This window comes from Haplochromis burtoni, unplaced genomic scaffold (assembly GCF_018398535.1).
Source record: "Haplochromis burtoni strain Fernald_Lab_line unplaced genomic scaffold, NCSU_Asbu1 Contig_206, whole genome shotgun sequence".
NCBI lineage: Eukaryota > Metazoa > Chordata > Actinopteri > Cichliformes > Cichlidae > Haplochromis > Haplochromis burtoni.
This window is the reverse complement of record NW_024582567.1, coordinates 76,059-99,278: the sequence shown is the minus strand read 5'-3', so window position 1 is coordinate 99,278 and position 23,220 is coordinate 76,059. Positions and strand designations below refer to the sequence as shown.

The 23,220-nt window shown below is 39.6% G+C and overlaps 1 protein-coding gene across 7 annotated transcripts in view; it reads left to right on the top strand.

Moving 5' to 3' along the window:
* triob (trio Rho guanine nucleotide exchange factor b) overlaps positions 1 to 23,220 on the top strand; it is a 107,453-nt gene that overhangs the window by 47,092 nt on the left and 37,141 nt on the right. For all 7 annotated transcript variants that reach the window (XM_042226313.1, XM_042226311.1, XM_042226315.1 and 4 more), the window contains 13 exons: positions 272 to 464; positions 1,244 to 1,348; positions 1,529 to 1,969; positions 2,735 to 2,857; positions 8,818 to 9,009; positions 9,852 to 9,983; positions 10,965 to 11,195; positions 12,322 to 12,444; positions 12,704 to 12,895; positions 14,448 to 14,617; positions 14,901 to 15,075; positions 20,786 to 20,981; positions 21,331 to 21,497. In XM_042226313.1, the coding sequence (XP_042082247.1) occupies positions 272 to 464; positions 1,244 to 1,348; positions 1,529 to 1,969; positions 2,735 to 2,857; positions 8,818 to 9,009; positions 9,852 to 9,983; positions 10,965 to 11,195; positions 12,322 to 12,444; positions 12,704 to 12,895; positions 14,448 to 14,617; positions 14,901 to 15,075; positions 20,786 to 20,981; positions 21,331 to 21,497 (2,440 nt within the window). The remainder of the gene's footprint in view (positions 1 to 271; positions 465 to 1,243; positions 1,349 to 1,528; positions 1,970 to 2,734; positions 2,858 to 8,817; positions 9,010 to 9,851; positions 9,984 to 10,964; positions 11,196 to 12,321; positions 12,445 to 12,703; positions 12,896 to 14,447; positions 14,618 to 14,900; positions 15,076 to 20,785; positions 20,982 to 21,330; positions 21,498 to 23,220) is intronic.

Genomic DNA, 23,220 nt, shown 5'->3' with positions numbered 1-23,220 from the left:
CTGTTTTCTTTCCTCTCCAGATGCTGTGGAGATTGGATACTTCAGTTACAGCAGTTCCTTTAGAAAAGGGCTGTGTAATGTTATGTTACGACTCGAGGCAGTGACGTCAAATTTTGTCCTTTCGTTGCCAGCAAGTTTTTTTTTCTCTAACCTGGCTTTAATGGTTCTATGTTAGCATTATAAATGTTAAACGTACTGCATCTTTTTCTTTGTGAATTAGCCCTTTATCCTGGGATATGACCTCTTTTATTTATTTCCTTTTTTTCTGCAGTGAGGAGGTGGCCAGACATGGCTTCACAGTCATTGTGGACATGCGTGGTTCTAAGTGGGACAGCATCAAACCTCTGCTAAAGATCCTTCAGGAATCGTTCCCTTCTTGTATTCACGTTGCTCTTATCATCAAGCCAGACAACTTCTGGCAGAAGCAGAGGACCAACTTTGGCAGCTCCAAGTTTGAATTTGAGGTAGGCGATGCTCGAACGCGCTTTAAATAGTTCAACATAAAAAGGTAATCATTTTAACCCCTCCACCTTGTTTTTTTTGTAATTTTTGGTTTTTGCTTTGATTTTCTTCTCTTTTCAATAATGATTAATGCATTTTGTTTTGTTGTCTCGTCATGTCAGTGTACCGTATGCTCAGATGAGCAAATTGTTGTAAACTGTTAGTTAGTTTTGCATACCCACTGGCCTTTTTTACCAGCTCTAATTGGACAGTGCTTTGTGTCAGTGGCACGATTCTGTCCCGTGTGGGCATGTTGAGGTGGTATATTTAGTTCTGACCCAGTTACTATGGAAACGGGATATATAGGACATGGCAAAGCGTTTATTCCTAACTTTAGTGCATTTGGCTTTGGACAAGCAACTTGTTGTATTTTTGTTTTTTTTTCTTTTTGTGTATGACGTCAAACGTACTATTTTTGGGTGCACATCAAGTGCCGTAGAGTTTTACTTATCAGGCAGATCACAGTGATAGAAGCATTCGTATGAGAGATAACTCAGTCTTTCTTGTCACCTCACCACACCCATTCAAACAGTGGGTGTACAGTGCTTACTGATTGCACATTATCTTTAGAGTCAAGTTTTTACAGTAAGAAATATTTTAGAAACTTAACAGTTGACTAGTCTGGAATATGGTGGTGATTATATTAGTGTAAACTGTGCTTATTTTTCCTCTTTCGCCCTTTCATCTATTTGTAATTCTTTTTTATTTTCTTGTGTGTCCCAAATCTGCCTTCCCGCACCAGACGGTGATGGTCTCGTTAGAGGGTTTAACCAAGATTGTGGACCCTTCCCAGCTGACAGCCGACTTCGAGGGCAGCCTAGAATACAACCATGATGAATGGATTGAGGTTTTGATTCTTTTCTTTTGTTTACATCTGTTCCTTCATAAGATGGTTTTTAATTGAAATCTTTTGTGCGCTTACTTAAGAAAACATCAGTCAAAGACCAGTCTTATTGCAGATCTTTTTAAAAATTCAATTCCGTATCCTCATTGGGGAAAAAAAGTTGACTTTTAACTTTCCTTTCAGGTGCGGCTCTCTTATGAGACGTTTGCCAGTGATGCAGCGCGGGCTTTATCACGCCTTGAAGAACTCCAGGAAACCTTGTCCCAGCGTGATCTCCCACGGGATCTGGAAGGGGCTCGGCGGTTAATGGAAGAACATGCTGCACTGAAGAAAAGGGCCACCAAAGCATCGGTAGAGGAGCTCGACGCACAGGGACGGAGGCTGCTCCAAAGGCTACAGTCACAGACTGCAGGGGTTGGGAGTGTTGGAGCTAGTGGAGATTCTAACGACCACCATCACGGGTTTCACGTGCACGCGGACGCGCACAATCTGGTGGCTAAAGTGACGGGTGTGTTGGATAAGCTGCACGGGATGCGGCAGAATCTGCAGCAGTTGTGGCACATGAGGAAACTGAAGCTGGACCAGTGTTTCCAACTGCGGCTGTTTGAGCAAGATGCTGAGAAGGTCAGAGAACTAATCATTCTAATCACAAATGAACTAATCACAAAGTTAATTGTGTTGTCAGTTCTGCAGTATGCCTGATGTTAAATATGCCACTACAGCGGTTTAACTTTTTGGACATGCAGTCATTCCTGACTAATCTTTTGCATGAGCATACTTACCAATTCTATTCAGGCATAAAAGAATATAACATGATCATCATCATTACCATGTAAGCCAGATAATTGAGGCTCAATATGGTTGTAAAGGTTTAATAAAGCTGACTGATGGCAGGTGTTGAATATTAATTTTCTTTTCCTTCTAAATGAATGGACGACATAATACGTCATCTTTACACTTACAGTGGAAATTGCTTATATTCTTTAAATATATATTTAGATTTCTGGTTGCCCATTGAGTTTACAAGCTTTTAAATGCCCTTTGGAAATATATAATTGAGTTTTTCATATTCTAAGTAATGTGTGAGTGTGTGCTAATGGAAACTGTAGCCCTATACAGTTTTCAGGGTTTTTGGCAAGTACCTTTATTTAACAGACATTTGTCATATTCTTACCTCAATAGAGGGTGAACAACAGCGGTCTTTTAGTTTTTTAGTTTTCCTATCAGAGGAGCTTGGAGATGACCTTTGCCTTCTTCAGCGGTTGTGGTTAATTAGCAATCAACAAGGCCTCTCACTCCTGCTGCTATGAGTTACCACAAGATGGGCAGCTTTATATTTGATGTGCTTTTTGTAAAGCTAACTGTGTTTTCTCCACCTACTCTCTGTAGATGTTTGATTGGATAATGCACAACAAGGGGCTTTTCCTGACCAGTTACACAGAGATCGGAGGGAACCACCAGCATGCTGTGGAGTTGCAGACGCAGCACAACCACTTCGCTATGAACTGCATGGTAAGACCCTATCGTTAGCTGTCACGCACATACAAATGCACAGAAACAGGTAATGCAATCGTAAACTGCCGTCATTCCTCTCATTCACACTAAATGCTTTTTTCCCCCACCCTTTATCCCAAACCACCCTCTCCCTATATGGGGAAACTGATGTCTTCTGTCTTGCCATGCCCTTTTTCTCATATTCATCTTTTTTTTTACTCTGCTTCAACTCTGCCCCAGTTTGTCATGTCTTGTCATGGTGCTGTTCCCATAATTGACCCGCATTGCCTTTGTGCCCCTCCCACCGCTGTGTGCTGCCCTTTGCTGCTCTGCTCCACCCTCCTCCCTGCGACATCATAGCTCACTCTAGTCCTTAGAGCTCTGCTGTTGGCTAATAAATTTAGCTGAGGATATTGTATTGTGTCACTGCACCCACCACACTATGCACTCTGCCCTAACTTTGTTTTCCTTTGTCACAGTTTGACTGGTAAGCTTTGCAAGGTTTCTGTTTCATCCTTTTTGTCAATCCTTTGCAGTGCACTTTCTTCTTACATCCCTCATAACTTATAATGGTGTGTTATTCCTGCTTGTCATATATCATCAAGCAAGTAAACCAAGCTTGTTCCAGGCTTCGTGGGATGCATTTAAATTAGTAGATTTGTTTTAGACTAAAAACAGCTTCAAAACAATCTGAGAAACAATAAGGATGTAGCCCACTACCTCTGATTTGAACAGCAAACTAGCCTGCCATTTTTCCGTGATACTTTCTAAAAGTAATTATTTTTAGTGCAAAAGTGAAACCAATGGAGAGCAGGGCAACTGGCCTAAATCTTCTTATAGAGTCACTGGTGTTACAGATCATTTGCAACATTCAGCCCAGAGAGGGCGGTTTCAGTGACCTCCCACAGCCGGATGTTTCAACTGTACTGGCTGAGGTGAGCCAAAAAGCAACTGAGACAGCTGAGAAGACAGATAGACCTACACTGTATACTCAGGCCCATATTGACAGGGTAGACCAGGGGTAGGCAACGCCAGGCCTCGAGTGCCGGTGTCCTGCAGGTTTTAGATCTCACCCTGGGTCAACACACCTGACTCACATGATTAGTTCATTACCAGCCCCCTGGAGAACTTCAAGACATGTTGAGGAGGTAATTTAGCCATTTGAATCAGCTGTGTTGGATTAAGGACACATCTAAAACCTGCAGGACACCGGCACTCGAGGCCTGGAGTTGCCTACCCCTGGGGTAGACAAACATATACAAACATGCATACAGATGGTTTAACAGTGAAAGACCACCGCCCCCTCCACCTATTCTTCCACAGGAAGCGGTGTTTCCCCTTCCTGTTGCCTGCACAGCACAATGGAAATACACAGTGTCAGTAGGTGCGTTTATACTGCCTGTTCTCCTGTTTGTGTGTCCGCGTTCTCCGACTGTGTCAACATTGTAGCAAGAGTAAAACCAAGGTGAAACAACGCAATTACTCGTTTGCCAGTTTCCAGCGACTAAACAAAAAAAAAAAAACCACCAGCATGTGTTTACTGTATTGTGTCAGGCAGTCATCAGTGATGGGAGTGTCATGTGTAAGTGAAGGTTTGGACCAAATGCTGATGGTGACTCTTTGTTGTTATGTGAGAGATAATGTGTCACGTTGCAAAATACAACCCCTAGGGTTATGATACTGTTACTCCCCCTATGGGAGGTACTTAAAAATTCACTTTAGGAGTCAAGGAGCTTTTTTTTAAACACTTTTAATAGAGCCGTCATTTTACACATGTGGCATATGATGCCTTTTTTCCCAACTACTACAGGTTTTAAAACTCTAATATCACAAAATGAATTCAGAGAGTTCAGATTGTTTGGCTTTTTTTGATAACTAACACAGTTTTGCTGAAGATTTTAACAGTTTGATGATGCGACACATTCAGATGTTTGATGTAGATGCCAAAGAAGCAAGTCAACAGTAATGATCTCAAAGAAGCAATTGTTGCTAACCATCAATCGTTAAGACATTTCCAAACTTATTCTGTAATTCTACAATTTTCACAATTGGAAAAAAATCAAGACAGTTGAAAGTTTTGCAAGGAGTGGACATCCCAACAAATTAAGCTAAAGGTCATAGAAATGCTAAGATCCAACTACAAGAATCCACGGGCCTCAGGTGACGGAGGGGATGGTGGGATTGTGTTGAAGCCACAGGACTTGGGTATCTTGTAATGATTAAATTTAATAAGCATTGCTAGTAGATTTGTTCGAACTGTCATGCGTGGAGTCGAAATGTTTCTAGTCATATTTGTTGAGAAGGAAACACATGATGTATGTTATGCAGCAAATATAACAACTGTACAAAAAATATTGCAATATAAGCCCGAAATCAGACTGTAGAAATGCCATGATCTGTACAAGCAGTCGTTTTGTATATTTGCTGCGGTCTCAGAGAAAGGTACGTGCACACCTCCAAGAAAATGTGCTATTGCAGCCTTTACCATCCATGCTGACTTTGCGCAGATAGAAGTAGCACTCTGTCATGATATCCTGCATTAAAGATAAAAAAGCTGTTACGTTTGAGCATAATGTTTGATACCCATAACATTCATATACACACGCACACATAGAGATACAGGAAAAGAGCTTTCTTACATCAAGTACTTCATAATTAAGTACAAAGAATGTTCTTCCAGAGAGGCAGTCAGGGTAAGCATCACTGGAAACATCATATGCTGCTGTGGAAACGTTTCCTAAATTATCTGTAAATACAGAAACAGGTTTTTTCAAAAAAGTACACTTTCAAATAAATATATATTTATATATCTAAGAAACTGTTTGCTCAAGGATTTAGACTGGACATAATTTTGTGTTTTTTGCACTCTGTTGTGATGAAGTTGTGCTGAATTTTGAAGATGTTAATGCTGATTTTGTGTTTATTGACTACGTGCCTAGTTGATTCGTCAACTCATTGTTTTTTCCGCGTAGCTTGTTGTTTTCTTCAGTCAACTTCATCTGATGCCCAGCTAAAGTGGCACCTATTATGAAAGGAATGATACGTTTATGAGTTCATGTACAACTGAAGCTCACATACAGATGTAATTCTTTACAAAGGACAGCAATGCAAAGAAGATTTATTCCAGGTGCATGGTCCTATGGACAGTTAAAGTAACATGACTAAGTGATAAATGAGCTAATATAGTCACTGAAGATGAGGATAAAACTTTCAGTCATTGTAAGTATCGCTATTTTTAAATGTAGTCTGTTAGATCTGGTGTAGTGGCTTAAAAATGTCTTCCATACATCAGTGCGTAGATCAGTGTATACACATGGTGATAACATTATGATTTCACGAAAGTGAAGTTCACACTCACAAGCGATGCTCACACAGATGAGTACGGTGATTAACAGAATACACAGAACCACCAGACACACCGTAACATGCCTGAAAAAAACTAATGAGAAAATAATGTTAATAGTTTTGTGTGTTTGTATTTAATGTTTTTGTATCGTCTGAATTTGAATATTTGTCTTACCTAACTCAGGAGGTTGCTTTTTTCCTTTGTTGGAATTGAACGCCGGCCATCTAATAGTCATGTACCTAAGAGAGGGGGGGCGGTTGGTGGCTGCGCTTTGGTTTCCGATGTTTGGCAGTGTTGCGTTTGTCGCAGCTCTCTGATTTTTCAGCTCCTCTCTGTTCTTACCATTGAACACAGGGTTTGGTTGCTGTTCTCTTGAGTCCCTCGTTGCGTTGTAATCTATACCGAGTGTGTCTGCAACTTCATAAGTATTGTCGTTTTCTGACCACAGGTCAGCATCCATTGTCATGTAATCTTCGTTTTCTGCTGCCGGCTCCGCCATTGCTGAGTGGTGTCTTTGGTTGTTAGTGACTGTGTGATGTGTTTTTCTAAAATGCCTTACAGATTTTTATGGATGCAAATGACTTGGTAGGAGGGGCCAATGTAAAAAGGTTTCACTGGAAGCATCGGGCAGCTACTTTTTACATCTGGAATATAACAGCATATATTATATAAAAATGTAAAAAAAAGAAAAGAAGAATGAATGTTTACAAAAAAAGAATCTGAATTCCAAAGGATTCGGGAGGGATTTTGATACTGTATCTTGTTCAGTGGACTAAAAAATGGAAAACCCAGAAAAATTCCTAAAGGCAAATAAATGATTTGCCTTTAGTTTGTATACAAAGAGATGGTTCACAGAGATTAGGAGTAGTTCCTGTGAAAACTGGAAAGCTGGAGCACAGGGTGTTGGGAAAGTGAACTGTGAGATAACCCAGTTATTCAAAACTGGGTTTACATTGTTTGAGTAAAGGAATCTTACAAATGACACTTTGGGTTTACTAGTGTTTCATGTTACAAAGCCAGTCATCTCCATACAGCTAACTTGCTGACTGAATTAGGATCCTGTCCAAAATGACTGGTTTGTTCATTCATACTGTTCATGGTTAGCATAAATTCAGACGTCCTGCAAAGTTACATTTATATTAACCTATAGCTAGCTGAAGAATTGCACATTGCAGAGATATTTTTATATTGCTTGACATCCCTATATTACCCATGAATTTTTCACTTCAGTAAATATTGTAACTAAAGCAGCGAGTCTGGTTACTGGTCATTTTAGAAACAGGAAGTATTTAAAGCTTTAAGGTTTTGGGAGTTTTTACTGTTTCTTGTGCTTCATTTACAGGATAGACACTGCCTATTTCTACAGATCGATTCATTTCTGGGACCTGTCCTCTTTTCCATTTTCCGTATTTCTGTCTGTTTTCTCTCCCACAACCACTCTCATTCCCTATGGCACCATCAGTTTTAAATTAAGAAGACTTTTTAAATTTATGTTCTCCCAACTCCTCCTCCCTTCTCTCCTTCAGCCATCAGTTTTAGATTACCACCCGAAGTAGTCCAACATGTCTGCATTTCCTCTCTTCCCCTGAATGATTGTGTGATTTGGAGGTCCCCCCCAAAATCCCAATAGTCCCTAATACCACATAAAACCTCAGAGACAGTTCTTCCTGTGACATTTGATGTGTAAGATTTATTATGGGATTATAGTAGTTCTAGTCCTAACCGCCATGCTTTTATTTATGACAACTTAACTTCTGCTGTGTATTCAAAAGCTGAACTCGTGTTAGCCGTGCTGTTTAGCTCACCACTGTCGCTCTTATCCTTGAACCAACATCAGATTGTATCGAGCACGTTTCAGTGTTGATTCTGCACAGTATGGATTGTTCTTCTACAGTACACGCAAATGCAGAGCTGTTTAAAATCTCTCTAAACCCTAATATAAAAACAGACAAACTCAAAGCTTCCTGAGTTGAACAAAGTAAATCCAGTGTCCACAGCTTTGATGAAAACTGCTTTAAGGGTCGTAGCTGGTGTTTGGTTCATCTTTCCTTCCCATTGTGATTGAAACAAGCTAGCTAAGAGCCATAATAGGCTCCAGGAGCAGTAATTGAATAGAATAATAACACGCTGTTAACACAGTTGTTAATTAGCGTTTGCTGATCCATGCCTATCTACACAAAACAGCTTGGGGCCCATATATTAAAAAAGACTGAAAGATTAAGAGGCAAATGGGCTTTTTTATTATTCACATGGGGGTATGTCTCGTGTTGTGTGTGTGTGTGTGGCTGTGTGTGTGTGTTGTGTTGTCGTGTGTGTGTGTGTGTGTGTGTGTGAGTGTGTGTGTGAGGACAGAGGTTATTTTATTTTATAATTATTTATATGTGATAAATAATTTTAGCCACTATTTTTTCCACATATAACTTTAATTGCTTTGAATGAACAGTGACAGTCTGGGCCATTTGAAGACTGGATATACTTTGAATGACAGACTACACTGAAGATGTCCAAATATTAACAATAAGAGCACTCTTTATATAAATGTAGCTTTTCTTTTGTATAGAACTGAAATTAATTATTTTTAATATGTTTTGGGGTTTTTTTTTCTCTGTATCTGTTTCTCTCTGAAAAACAGAATGTGTATGTGAACATCAATCGAATCATGTCTGTTGGAAATCGGCTCCTGGAGTCCAGCCACTATGCCTCTCAGCAGATCCAGCAGATCTCAAGCCAGCTGGAGCAAGAGTGGAAGGCCTTTGCTGCAGCACTGGACGAACGCAGCACCTTGCTGGAGATGTCTGCCAGCTTCCACCAGAAAGCAGATCAGGTACTGGGATGCAAAAAATTAATTACACTTCTGATATTATAGTAATACATGTGTGCATAATAGATGCACATTTCTTCTTTTCTATATGTGCAAAAAGACTTTTTTTGGCAGAAGTAAATGCGCTGTTGGCAGCTCTGCTTGAAAGCATCAGAATATCTGCATGTATTTATAAAGTTGTGAGTTCTTACATTCATTTAGTACATGCTGTGCAAACAATAATTGGAGCATGCAGCATATGATCTGTTATGTAATGATGTGTTTTTGTCATCTAAACCGTATTACAGCTTTGTGTAATTTTCTACTCTTACTTGTACTCTTACTTATACATTTAGATTAAAAAAAAACTTTCCAATTTAAAGCCCCTGAGGTTACTGTGGAACCTTGCCAATGAGAGACCATTTAAATGATCAATACTACTTTAAACTGTTTTGCTTACGGATGCAGTAGCAGAACATTAGTTGTTGACAACTGTTGTTTGCTGAGTGGCTCTTTTTCTGTGTGGTCTTTCATGCCCAAGACTTCCTTGTAAGTGACATATAAGATCAAAATCCATCGGTTGTTCACAGTTTTGTGAATAAATACCATCACTCTGTCTTTCTTTTTCCAAGTGATGTCTTACTTTTCTCTTTTTGACTGTGTTGGTCCTCCCATAGAAATTCTCATATGCACCACCATCTGGATAGAAAACTTCAGGGTTATTATTTGTGTGCAAAAATGACTTTCGAAGACATATTAAAGCTATTGTAATCTTTAACTGACCTGCTCGTTCGGTCTTAATAGCATTTGTATGATGCTGTACTTGTGATTCTATACAAATACTGTATATCTGTCTTTTTTCGCAGTACATGAGTAAAGTGGAGCCGTGGTGTAAGGCATGTGGTGAGGGAGAGCTGCCCTCTGAACTCCAGGATCTGGAAGACACAATCCATCATCACCAGGGGCTGTATGAGCACATCACCACAGCATACTCTGAGGTCAGTAGAAACAGGCACATTTGCGGAGACAGTGCGTCCGAACCATAAGTGCGTGACACAAATAAGCATGCAAACACACAGAGTATACAAATATATATACAAATATCATTGTGACTCTATGGAATACAAACAATAGATGTGATGATTATGCAAATCGTGCATTCAAAATATTCACACATGCCTTCAGCAACAATGGAAACTTTCTCCATTGATACATCTCTTTGGGTTTTAGTTAGTTTCACAACTTAAAATAAAGCAAATAACACAAATTAAACAATGTTTGAAATTTAGTTTGAAATTGGTAGATTCACTGCCTCCAGCTAAGAAATCTAAAACAATATTCAGTTAAAAACATACATGACATGATGAGATAAAAAAAAACATTATTAGGGGTGTTATGTTATCTACTGGTATTTAGTAGTGGTTGGTCCACTGTGTGCTATAGTAGTCGCCTCCCATGAGATTTTAGAGCACTTCCTGCTTCAGTCTGTTGACAAACCTTATGGAGATGCTTAGCATCTTCCCAGAGTGGTAAAACTACTTCTAAATGGTTTGCTGACCATGTTACTGGTACGCTTGACTAGCCAGCCAACTCCACAGAGAATCTATGCGATATTGTCAAGAGGAAGCCCAAAAATTCCAGAAATTCCACATTTCTGCATTAGAAATCCTGTTTTTATTCATCTTAGGAAATATTCTAATAATATGAGATCTTAGAGTCTGATTTTCATGAGCCATAGCCCATCATTTTCAAAATTACATAAAATGCCTTGAAATGTTTCTATACAGCATGTAAATGAATATAGATTATGTAATAGTTTTAACTTTTTGAATTAAATTATAAAGAACATATATTATGCATATATAATATTCAAATTATTTTAGTTTTGTATTAATATTAATATTCTAAGTCTACTTACAGCATCAAATGCATCAGATCCACTCAGTACTAAATGTCACACTGCCCATCAACTTTCAAAGGTAAGCCAGGATGGCAAGTCTCTGTTGGACAAACTGCAGCGACCCTTGACCCCAGGAAGTGCAGATTCGTTGATGGCATCAGCTAACTACTCCAAGGCTGTGCATCATGTTTTGGATATCATCCATGAGGTGTTGCATCATCAAAGGCAACTGGAAAACATCTGGCAGCATCGCAAAGTCCGTCTGCATCAGCGCCTGCAGCTGTGTGTCTTTCAGCAGGATGTACAGCAAGTAAGAAATGTGTGCAAACATCCACAGCAAAACCTGGCTTTGCTGAGACTCTCAACGCCCACACAACGACAGTACAGTAGGAATTGCATAAAGTGCTGTCCCATCTTGCCCTTATGTCTGAATTAGTTTCCCTGTAGACTTAAATTGTCTGTACTCTGGCTACTTAACTATCCAATCCAGGAATCCGTCCTCTTAAGCATTTTTTATCTCTGAGAGCTTGAGAGGATGTCTATGAAGAGCGATTTCCTAGGCTTGTCATTATATGTCAATTTTAGGGTTATTGAATCTTATAAATATTTGTATTTTCCAGTTCAAACTGGAAATTGAATTTAAAAAATGAGGGGGTGATATTAAGAATATGATATAATAATCTCCGGTTATTTCAGTAGCTTTTTTTTAACTTCATCTGGGCTTTTTTTAATTTCTTTTGAGTGAGTGTCTCTATGTGTGGCTGTGTTGGGATCAAGTTCTTAGATCAAAGTTCTGAGTTGGTGTATTTCTGTCCTCTGGGCATGAACCCCTCTCTCCCCTCTTCCACCTCTCCTTCTCTCTCACTCATTCTTGCTGTACATCTATGCTTCTGTCTTCCCCATCTCTTCTTTATCACCTTTTTCTCTTGGTAGTGGTTTCCATGGTGATGCAATTTACTGTCACATAATGTGTCGAGGGCATTGTGTGCATGTTCATATGTGTTTGTCTCATCAAAATATTCTCTCAGAGATGTTGAAAATCCCTTTCACAACCCCACATAGGAACAGATGGAGTTAGGCCATCTGTTTAATAAATAATAAGGTTATTAATAAGTACAAAGACTTATATCTGTTCACAGCCACAATGGGAATGTTGACTCTTTACACTGCTTTGGATTTACACTGAAGCAAAACCCAGTCACCCAGGCTGTAATTTAAACATGACAGACTGCATATGGAGGAAAGGAGTAAAGAAAAGGGGGTGGGGAGAAGCAGAGAGATGACATCTATAGACTGCTGTAATTAATGTGGTCTAAATGCAGGTGATTGTACCCCCTACTGCTGGAAAATACGTACTGCATCCTCAAATGCACTGCTTAATTTTACCTGTTTACATGTGCTTGTGTGTGTGCATGTGTTTGTGTGTGTGTTTAAAGGTGCTGGACTGGATAGAAAATCACGGTGAGGCCTTCCTTAGCAAACATACAGGTGTTGGAAAGTCTTTGCACAGAGCCAGGGCTTTACAGAAAAGGCATGAAGACTTTGAAGAGGTTGCACAGGTGAGCAAAGCAAACACGTTTTATTCTGTGACATACTTTTTTCCGTCAATTTCTTATTTCTGCAACAACCTGAAAACAGTATTCCACCGTGTAGACTTGACAAAAACCCCCAAAACAAAACAAAGCAAAATGTTGAGTTGGTAAGTTCAGTTTAATAAGTTGTGACAAAAATGACAAGAGAAAGTAAGTAAAGTTCTTCTTGTAAAGGTCACTTGCAAGAGATAGAATATTCTCATTTTAAATCTATTTAATCTTTCAGAACACCTACACCAATGCTGACAAGTTACTAGAGGCTGCAGAGCAGCTGGCCCAGACCGGAGAGTGCGACCCAGAGGAAATTTACCAGGCCGCCCACCAGCTTGAAGACCGCATCCAGGATTTTGTGCGACGTGTCGAGCAACGTAAAGTGCTGCTGGACATGTCTGTTGCCTTCCACACACATGTCAAAGAGGTGTGTGTCCCTCTCCCTGCTTCAACTTGTCCTGTTTGCAGCATTGATTTCACTCCTCCGTTTTGCTTATTGCTAGAATTTAATGCGACTAATACAGTAAGAGGACAGTGTGTATAAAAATGATGCAATGATGTTTATTCTGTATTAAGAAACATATTTTAAACTGAGTTACCTGTCTTCATATTTTTGTTGCAGCTCCAGCTGAAATGCAATAAACTCCGCAGGCTAACTTTGCTCTGGCAGTTTTCACATGCAGGCTATGTTGAATAGCCGTAGCAATTTATGTAAAGTGTGTTTGTATAAATGCATCAGATTGGTTCCAGATGTGTTCCTGCAACAATCATTATGCTGTTTGTAAAAAACAAAGAGTATAATTTTCTTTTGCCTCTGTAGTAACCATTCACACGCCATACAAAGGTAATCTGACCTCATCTGCCTTCTCCTTGACTTTGATTAAGGCAGGCGGTTCTTTAGGTTGTCTTCTTAAGCCTTTAGGGAGCTGCAAAAATGCATTTGTGCTAAGCACTCCTTGAAATAACTCTTTTGTGCATCTTTGACTGTCAAAATTAACCTTCCCAGACGGAAAGGCAGTGCTCTCTGCATGTGTTAACACTACATCCTGTTTACATAGACTCATAGACAGTAAGAGCCTAGGTATTATTAATGAAGCTAGTCTTTAATGCCCATATGGACTAATCTCCTTCATCCCATCTGTCAGCTCACAATGATAGCAGTACGCTATCTGTGTGAGCGCACGTGCATTTCTGAGCATGTGTGTGTGTGTTTGTGCCACTATGATTCTTTTCTCTGCATGCATATGTTTGTACAAGTGAATGTTTCCAACTCTGCTGCCCATCACTTCTTCAAGTGCTGCAGAATCCTTTGGATGCAGTCCAGTGTGATAGAGGGCAAATTTACTGTGATGACAGGGCATGAACTACATTGTATAAGAAGCAGTTTACCTGTTTTCCATGAAGCTAACTGATCAGAAGGCTCGGACTAATAAAAGTAGCCATCTTTATTTAATCAGAAATTCTCAGACAAGGGCTTTGACAAAGAGAGAAGCATTTGTTCTGAAAAATTAGTCGCTCACTTGATTTCACTTTTCACACATTTTTAATGGTCTGTGTCAGTATGGAAACCATGTAATATGTAACATAGTTAACGCAGTGAACAATATCAAAAGTAGGCATGTTTTTGTGTTGGCAGCGTGGGTGTTAGACAAACAATGGGTGCCAGGGTCTCTCCCCTGCAGCTTGGACCGTATGCCAGGGCTTCAGTACCCTGAGCCAATTCACCCAGATGGCTAATCTGTTACAAAGATGACCATTCACAAAACACCAGCTTTGAAAAGAACTGGTTGGATTTGATTTGTTGTTGATTTCTGTCTCATATCTCTTGTCTATCCATTTGGCAGCTTGTCTGTTTATTCTTAGATCTCTGTTTAGCTCACACCACTATATGCACCACCCTCAAACATGTGTCTGCAGATTATTGTGCTTTTTTTCTCTACATTTGAACTGGCTTTTTTTTCTTTGTCGATCACACTTAGCTGTGGACATGGCTGGAGGAGCTTCAGAAAGAACTGCTGGATGATGTTTACGCAGAGTCAGTCGAGGCAGTCCAGGATCTGATCAAGCGATTCGGCCAGCAGCAGCAGACCACCCTGCAGGCAACAGTCAACGTTATAAAGGAAGGAGAGGACCTCATACAACAGCTCAGGTGATCATTTATTAGTATTATTACATTTTTAAATGCCTCACTAAAGTCTGAATATTGTAATATTCAATGTTCATCTGATCATCTGTCACATTTGCCATCTGGAGATGGCCTTGGGTTACACATATTTTCCAATTATTCAACAATCATGTGTTCATGAGATAAAAGGAAAACAAGAAGCGCGGATAGAAGTATACACTGGGAAAAATGGGTGAGGGTGATTTCTAACAGAATGACTTGACAAAAATTGGGAACAAAGTCCTCTCCATTTAACCCCTGCTTACAGAGACTCTGCCATCTCGAGCAACAAGACTCCGCACAACAGCTCCATGGCCCACATTGAGAGCGTGCTGCAGCAGCTGGACGAGGCCCAGGGCCAGATGGAGGAGTTGTTCCAGGAAAGGAAGATCAAACTTGAGCTCTTCCTCCAGCTCCGCATCTTTGAAAGGGACGCAATTGACGTAAGTAGGCGGAAAATAGAGGGTTGGTGTATGATGCATATTTATTTTTAAAGTGAGAGTGAGGAAGACAGAACAAGAAACACCAGAATAGTAGAACTCGTGATCTTTAGATGTAAAAGCGAAGACAGAATGTTTCAAATATCCACACTGCAGGAAGGTGTTTTCAATGAAAAGGGAGAAATTAAGGTGTACAGCAGGGACCAAAAAGACTAAAAGTTTGGACATGAAAAACAAAGTGCTACACATGTGATACGCTAAGAAAGAAATAACAGAATGTATCATATCAGCCAATTTGTTTTTTCTTATTGGCTGTTGAAAAGATCAATTACATGTGACAGCGGGCTTACTGGCAAACCAAAATGACTGTGACTGTGAGCTGATGGACCATTACAGCGTGAAAGGAAGATTCAGTCCTGGAGTGAGGATTCCAGCTGGTTTAAATCTCGGCTAAATTCACAGTCATACTCACACGTGCGCTACATTAAAAAAGTGTTTAGTTCCACTCGATGAATCTCATCCACTGACTCGCTCCAGTTATGTCTCCCCCTCCCCAGTTAGCAGTTTGCTAATTCCTTAGCATCTTGCTGTGAGAGTGAACGCTGTACTCAGCTGGTGCTCAGAAATGAGCGCTGCTCTTAAAAAAACAGAAAGAAAGAGAAAGAAAGAAAGAAAGAAAGAAAGAAAGAAAGAAAGAAAGGAAGGAAGGAAGGAAGGAAGGAAGGAAGGAAGGAAGGAAGGAAGGAAGAAAGAAAGAGAGAAAGCATTGCTTTTATTTTTATCATGGCTATCAAATTAGATTTGTTGAGCCATACTGTGCTGACAGAAGAATTACACTCAGGCACTTTAGAAGCAAACGCACTGAAAAGAGATGCAGGCTTGTATTAATAAGAATCATGTAAGTAAGAAGAAGAGATGTGGAAAGTCATTATTGAGGACATAATGAATATATTAATCTTGGAAAATGGTTTTCAATTATAAACTCATCACTTGTGGTTTCTGTGGGTGGTAAGTTTAGTGTTTTTGGTCCAGAATAAAAATAGCTTAAACAGCTACTCCATAGAGCACCAGCACTCATGGTAAGTGGATGACTGTAACTTGGTTTGGTGATCCTGCGATAATGATGATGATGATGATGATGATGATGGTAAATGGAAAGCCCACAGAATGAGTCTCCTGATTATCTCTTGGCTTTACTTTACACTCATCAGCCACTTTGTTAGGTACAACCTACTAGTACTGGATTAAACTTACTTTTGCTTCCTTAATTCTTTGTGGCATTGATTCAACAAAGGTGTTAGAAACATTCATCAGAGATTTTGCTGCACATTGACATGATAGCATCACACAGTTGCTGCAGATTTGTTGGCTGTGCATCCATGATGTGAATCTCTCTTTTCACCACATGCCAAAGTTGCTCTGGGATCTATGGCTGTCTATGCCATTTGAATACAGTCAGCTCATTGTCTTGTTCAAGAAACCAGTTTGAGATAATTTCAGCTTTGTGAAGGGATGAACGTGGTCAGCAACAAAACTCAGGCAGATTGCAGTGTTTAAATGCTCAGTTGATACTAAGGGCCCCAAAGTGTGGCATGAAAATATCGGTCGCGCTATTAAACAGCCACCATTGGCCCTAACCGTTAATACAATACAAGATAGGACTGTGTTTTTATGCTATTTACAGAAAATTGTGGCCCTACCATGTGAATGTCACAGCAGAAATCGAGACTCATGAGACCAGAAAACGTTTATCAAATCTTCTATTCTCTAAATTTAGTGAGCTCGTGTGAACTGCAGCCTCAGTTTCCCGTTCTTAGCTGGCATGAGCAGAATCTGTGGTGGTCGTCTGCTGCTGTAGCTCATCTGCTTCGAGGTTTGCCACACTGCATGTCCAGAAATGCTGATCTACACAGCTTGGTTGTAACAAGTGGTTATTTGAGTTACTGTTGTCTTCCTATCAGCTTGAAACTATCTGGTCATTCGCTCTAATCAATAACGCACCCAGAGAACTCACACTCACTGATTTTCCCTTATTCAGACCATTCTCTTTAAACTCTAGAGACGTCAGTGTGGGAAAATTTTCCCCCACTCTTACGTTTAGCTTGAGTTTGAACAGGATGTCTCAAGACCATGTTGACATGCGTAAATGTCGCTGCCTGTGTTTGGCTAATTGGATATTTTCATTCACGAGCAGTCAAACAGGTGAACCCCACAAAGTGTCTGGTGAGCGCGTTAATGATGATATGATTATGTAATTATCTAATAATAAGCGTCTTTTGTCCTCTTTTAGCATAATAAAGCATAGTATAGCATAACATAGCAAATGTTAATAAATGTAATAGATGCAAAAATGCATACTTGACTGCAAATAAATGTATAACAAAAATGTATCTTAGAAAACTAAAAAAGTTCATTTGTTAACAGTTACCCAACTGATAAATGACTTAGACTCACATATGTTTGTGAATATTATGAAGAGCTGTAAGAATCGCAAGGCTTTTATTAGCGTCTCTAACAGTCTATAAACAGTCAATGGGTACGTTTCTATTAATATCCTATGACCTTAAAATAAACCTGGTTGTAATGTTTTTAGTAGCAAATGATAAATATGTTAAAAATGCTCGTCACATATCAGCTAGCATGTTAAGTGTTGAGTTGTCTGCTCTCTTCATCTGAACAAAAATATCGTTAACTTAAGAAGAATCTACTAACCATAAGTATATAAATATAATGTAAAGTCAAAACATTACAATATGTAAAGCTTTTAAAATTTAGTATTATATGAAGGGGTGTATATTACATGTGCGTGTCAGGTCAGGTACACCCACCCTTGCACACAGGATTAACAGAGGGACTTTGAGGAATATGATGAGTGGAAAAGGCATTCCTGCCAATCCACACACGCGCAGTTGCACAACGACACTCCCTCCTGGCTTAACTTGGGGGGGGTGTATTTTAGATGAGGGCACTGGTTGAGGTGAGACGCACACTCCTCCCTCAGTGCTTTATTGCCTGACAAAAGCTGTGTATGAGTGCATAGCACCAAGACCAAAACAGTCAGAGGGGACACTTCTCCTCCATTAGTTAGTCATTTCAGACTTTGTAGATTAAGGAAATGGTCTTTTTGTACTCAGAGGGCATTTTACTCAACTGTAAGAGGAGAGGAGAGCAGAGTCTAAATGAGCGCTTGGTAAGTTTGTTAAAACTTTGTTGCCAGATTTGTAAAAATCATCATATTGGTTTAAGAAGGTATTATCTGTTATTGTCTTATGGAAGCTTGATAAGATTATCCTGTGTGTTAACTGAAAGAAAAATTGTGTCTCTGTACAGAGCAGATTTTATGGCAGGGGAATTTCTATTAATCCAAACTCCTACAGCACAGCGCACAAAGCAGAGGCACTTTTTCATTTGGAGACAGGGTAATGTTCTCTGTTGTAGAAGTGGTCTATCTCGCCTTTTGTATACTTATTCGATAGTTACAATTAGGACCTTCCTGTGAAGTAGACTTTCATGCATGCATTGCTTTGAATAATTACAATATATCAGTTTTAAACTTTGTGAATCTTTTTTTTTTTTTTCCCTTGGTTCAATTCTCATCTGAGTCTGCTTTTGTCATGAGGTGAAAAAGGAGAAGGAAATCAGGAAGCTGAAGACTGATACCTCCCAAAATATGAATATACCTCCACAGAATATGTATTTATTCATAGAAACTCTTGAAACACAACGTTTTTCTTGTTGCTGGAATTTGTGGCTTGTTGTCTCTATCTCGGGGGAATATTTAAAGCTCTCAGCTGTCTCACACTTACTAGGCGAACCTCTCTGAGAACACCAGTAACAATCTTAAGCATTGCAAAATGTATAATTACACGTTATGTAGAAGCTGTAGTAAATTACATTTTTAGCAGTGTACAGTGTAACTGCATTATGAATAAAATAACTGTCTCTGGCAATCTGGATCAGGGGATGTATCTGAGGGACAGATTAAATTAAGCACAGTACTGGCTGAGGAGGTTTAACTTATTCACATATGATTAGGAACGTGATGCCATCAATGCTGTTCTTCTTTTTTCAACATCTATTTTCTGTATGACTGTCTCCCGATTTTTATTTTTCTGCCTTATATTGAAACTCACTGGCCTGTTAGCAGTTGGCTTATTTTTCCTCGCTGTGTTGGAGGTTTTCTGGGTAACTGTCATGTGTGAGACTCGGAGACAGATTCAGAACTCGCACACAGGACACAGAGGGAACAGAGGGACCAGATAGGGACTGAGGAAAGATAGAAGATAGAAGACTGAGGTAAAAGTCCAATAAAGATGGAGACACGACAGATTACACAGGGAGACACAAATAACTAACACGGGTACACAGAGGGAAGACTGGACATGAAAAGGGAACTAAATGAAACTAAACAAGGAACAGAGAATTAACCAAACTAAGAAACAGAAGGAAATTATACTCAGGAAAAATAACACATTATCTTAAACCTCATTCCAGAAATACCTAACAATTCAAGACAAGCACAAACTACTTGGTCACAAACCCGGACCATGACAGTAACAGGATAACAGGATAACTGTTTATAATTTGAAGAGGACAGCTTTGATTTTCAAGGAAAATGTTTAATTGTTATCTGGACTTTTGATTTTTAGGGCACGGTGACTCAAGTTACCCAAAGGTAACTTTAAATTCTTTATTTGTTGGGTTACACTAGGACAGAGACTAGGGTCAGACCTCGAAAGAAACTTCAGGATTTTGCTCATATTACTAAAACAGCACAAAGCATGGATATTGAAATCTGATAAGTTGATTTAGTGCCGATGCAGCACTGTAAATGTCACCCTCTAAAGCTCAGATCTGACATTATGATGTGATTCCCCAGCATACCTGTGTGCTTAAAGTGCTTTTGGAATGTGTAAAGTCAAGTTTAGTTAAAAAAAAGTTTGCTTGTAATAACAGTATTCATTAAACGTGATTCTCTCTCTTCATACAATAAATAAAGACTGCAGAGCAAGAGGTGAATACCTTCTAGAAAACAACAAAACTATAGCTCACGGTTTGAAAACAAGAAAGACAAAAAAGATCGAGACAGCATGGAGACAGAGCTGAATGGTGCCAGGATCAAGGTGCTCCTGGTATCATGATTCAGTCTGTGTGGGCAGTCAGAGACAAGCGCTGACATCTCGGTACATCTGCTCCACCAGCCGTTTATTACCATTTGTAATATATTATCCATTATTGTGGAAGCCAGCGCGCTGCTGGCTTACAGCTCTTAAAGTGCTTGAGTTGCTAATTGAAGATGAAACAGCTGTCATTTTTTTAAATGCAATTCTTTCCCTCTTTCTTCTTCTTTTGTTTTTTTTGTCAGACATCTGGCTTTGAATTAGCAGGATAATATTTAAACATAGAAACCCTGATTTTTTTTTTTTTGAATTCATAGTCATTTGTTATCTATTTTCCCCCTTTTTTCAACACCAAATGAACATACATTCAAAATGATTTTAACTAACCAAAAATACACATATATATCTAGATCGAGGGGTAACTGTGGTGTAGAAGACAAATTGCTGGGATCAAGTAGCTCACAGCTGTTGGTGCAAATGTTTCTTCATTGTCACTGTCCTTTTTGGAAATAATAATACAAAAAGGAAACTTTCTCCCATTTTATGTGCATGTTAGCCCTTCTTCCTGCCTTAACCCTCTCTGCCCCTCTCAGATCATCTCAGACCTGGAGTCATGGAATGAGGAACTGTCACAGCAGATGAGCGACTTTGACACGGAGGATCTCACACTGGCTGAGCAGAGGCTGCAGCATCATGCGGACAAAGCTCTTACCATGAACAACCTCACCTTTGATGTCATCCACCAGGGACAAGAGCTGCTGCAGTATGTCACGGAGGTCCAGGCGTCTGGTGAGTTAGGGAATATAAATACATTTAAACCTTGAGTATTTATTCAAGGGGGCGACCCAGTGCCAGTCGTTAGGGGACATTCTGCGCGGGCTAAAATACCCTCGGGAACTCAGTCCCTTATTTGACTTCTGGTAGGCCAAACCTTTGCTACTGTCATTTCCCAGCTCATTCCTCTACTCGTGCCTTCCATGAATAATTTGTAGAGTGTAAAAATAGGAAGCCATCCAGCTGTGGCTGCTGCTGTTGTATGGATGCTGGGAAATATAGTGATGTATAGTATAACCATCCTGATTATGTTAGAAAACCTTTTTCAGTGTTGGTAACACAACAGAATCTCCACTTTCTGCAGGTGTGGAGCTGTTATGCGACCGAGATGTGGACATGGCCACACGGGTTCAGGACCTGCTGGAGTTTCTCCACGAGAAGCAGCAGGAGTTGGATCTCGCCGCAGAACAGCACAGGAGACACTTGGAGCAGTGTGTCCAGTTAAGGCATCTGCAGGCTGAAGTCAAACAGGTATGTATGTGACTCAGGGGAGACAAAGAAGCAACACTAAAGCAGCGATTAAGGTTTAACTTGGGTTTCAAAAGCTCTCTAAAAGCTAGAAAAAGAACAATGACTGCTTACAAAGCCTGAAACTGTTTTCTGACATCTGGTAACTCATAATATATTTATATATTATGTACTGCATATATGTGTCCCATACATATAGTCACACATGAATATTCACATGAATCTTCTTTTTTCCTGTAGTCACGCTGCTGAATGGAAATCCGTTCTGGCAGTTCAGTGCTAACATACTGAGAATCTGCAGCAGAGAGTGATAGTGCGGCCTTTTAGCACATACTATGTTGTGTCTGTACATGACCATGGGTAGATGACTCATCCTGTGTCAACAATTTCTCTCTGTCTCTCTCACTCGTTCTTAACTGTATTCATTCTGCTTCTCCCAAAAATATTCAGTAATGAGCAAATTTAGTTTGCAGTGCAATAATTGATCCATCATTCAATTTTCATCAGAATACTAAATATGAATTTCTTTGACTCCACTTTGATCTGTCCAGGTGCATGGCATCATGCATTATGACGGATAGAGATTTTCTCACAAGAGTGCTGTGAAAAATGAAGTACACTTTTACTGCTTCCAAGTGTGAACACCTCTATAAAAGCAGACGTTTTGGCAGTTTGCTGGTTTTCAGCATTCAGGTCTTATCTTAGACTATAAAAGGCTCAGTGAGCATGTTAAAGTTCATAACAGTACAATTAGAAAAAGACTGAACAAGTATGGCTTGTTTGGAAGAGTTGCGAGGAGAAAGCCTCCTCTCTTTGAAAACAAAAAAGTTATATCTGAACAAACCGCAAACTTCTGAAATAATGTCCTTTTGACAGACAAGACCAAAGTGGAGCTGTTTGCCACATTTGGTGAAAACCACCGAGTACAAACACCTCATACCTACTATCATGCGCGGTGGTAGAGGGGTAATAATTTGGGCTTGTTATGAATCTGAATGCTTTTGTCAGCAATGAACTCCTCTGTACACCAAAGGATTCAAATGTGACGTCATGTTTCAGCTACATCTCAAGATGCCACAATAATCCCGAGCACACCAGCAAATCTGCAACAGAATGGCTGAAAAAGAGCTGAATCCTGTGCTGTAACGACACAGTCAGAGCCCAGACCTCAGCGCTGTAATGACTGTAGGACTTTAAGAGAGCTGTGCTAAAATGAGTGCCAACAAACCTCAATGAACTTAAACAAGATTGTAAAGAAGAATGAACCAAAATCCCTCCATAATGATCTGTTTTAATGACGTTTTTCTCATCACTGTATATTACCCACAAATGTCTTTCAATATAGCTAGAAAAGTAGCAACTTTGAAATTTGGTGTAGTGTCCACTAATTTATTGTACATTTAATGCACAGAGCATTAAGAAAAATCTATTCCTATTTGTTCAAATACTTGAATAAACAGCAATGTTACAAAGAAACACAAGAAAAACCAATAATCCACACAAAAACAGATGTGGTTTCTTTCCTATTGTTTTGCATGTCATCTAGTTATTCCCTAACAGTATCTGTTCAGTAGTGGAACACAATTACAGCAAGACAATCATGTGGAGCAATCTTTCCTGCTGCTATCTGAAACCCAAACATCAACAAACATGGAGGCAATTTTCACAACAAGGACTCTTATTGTGGTGATGCAGCCAAATAACAACAGTCTTAGGCTTGAACTTG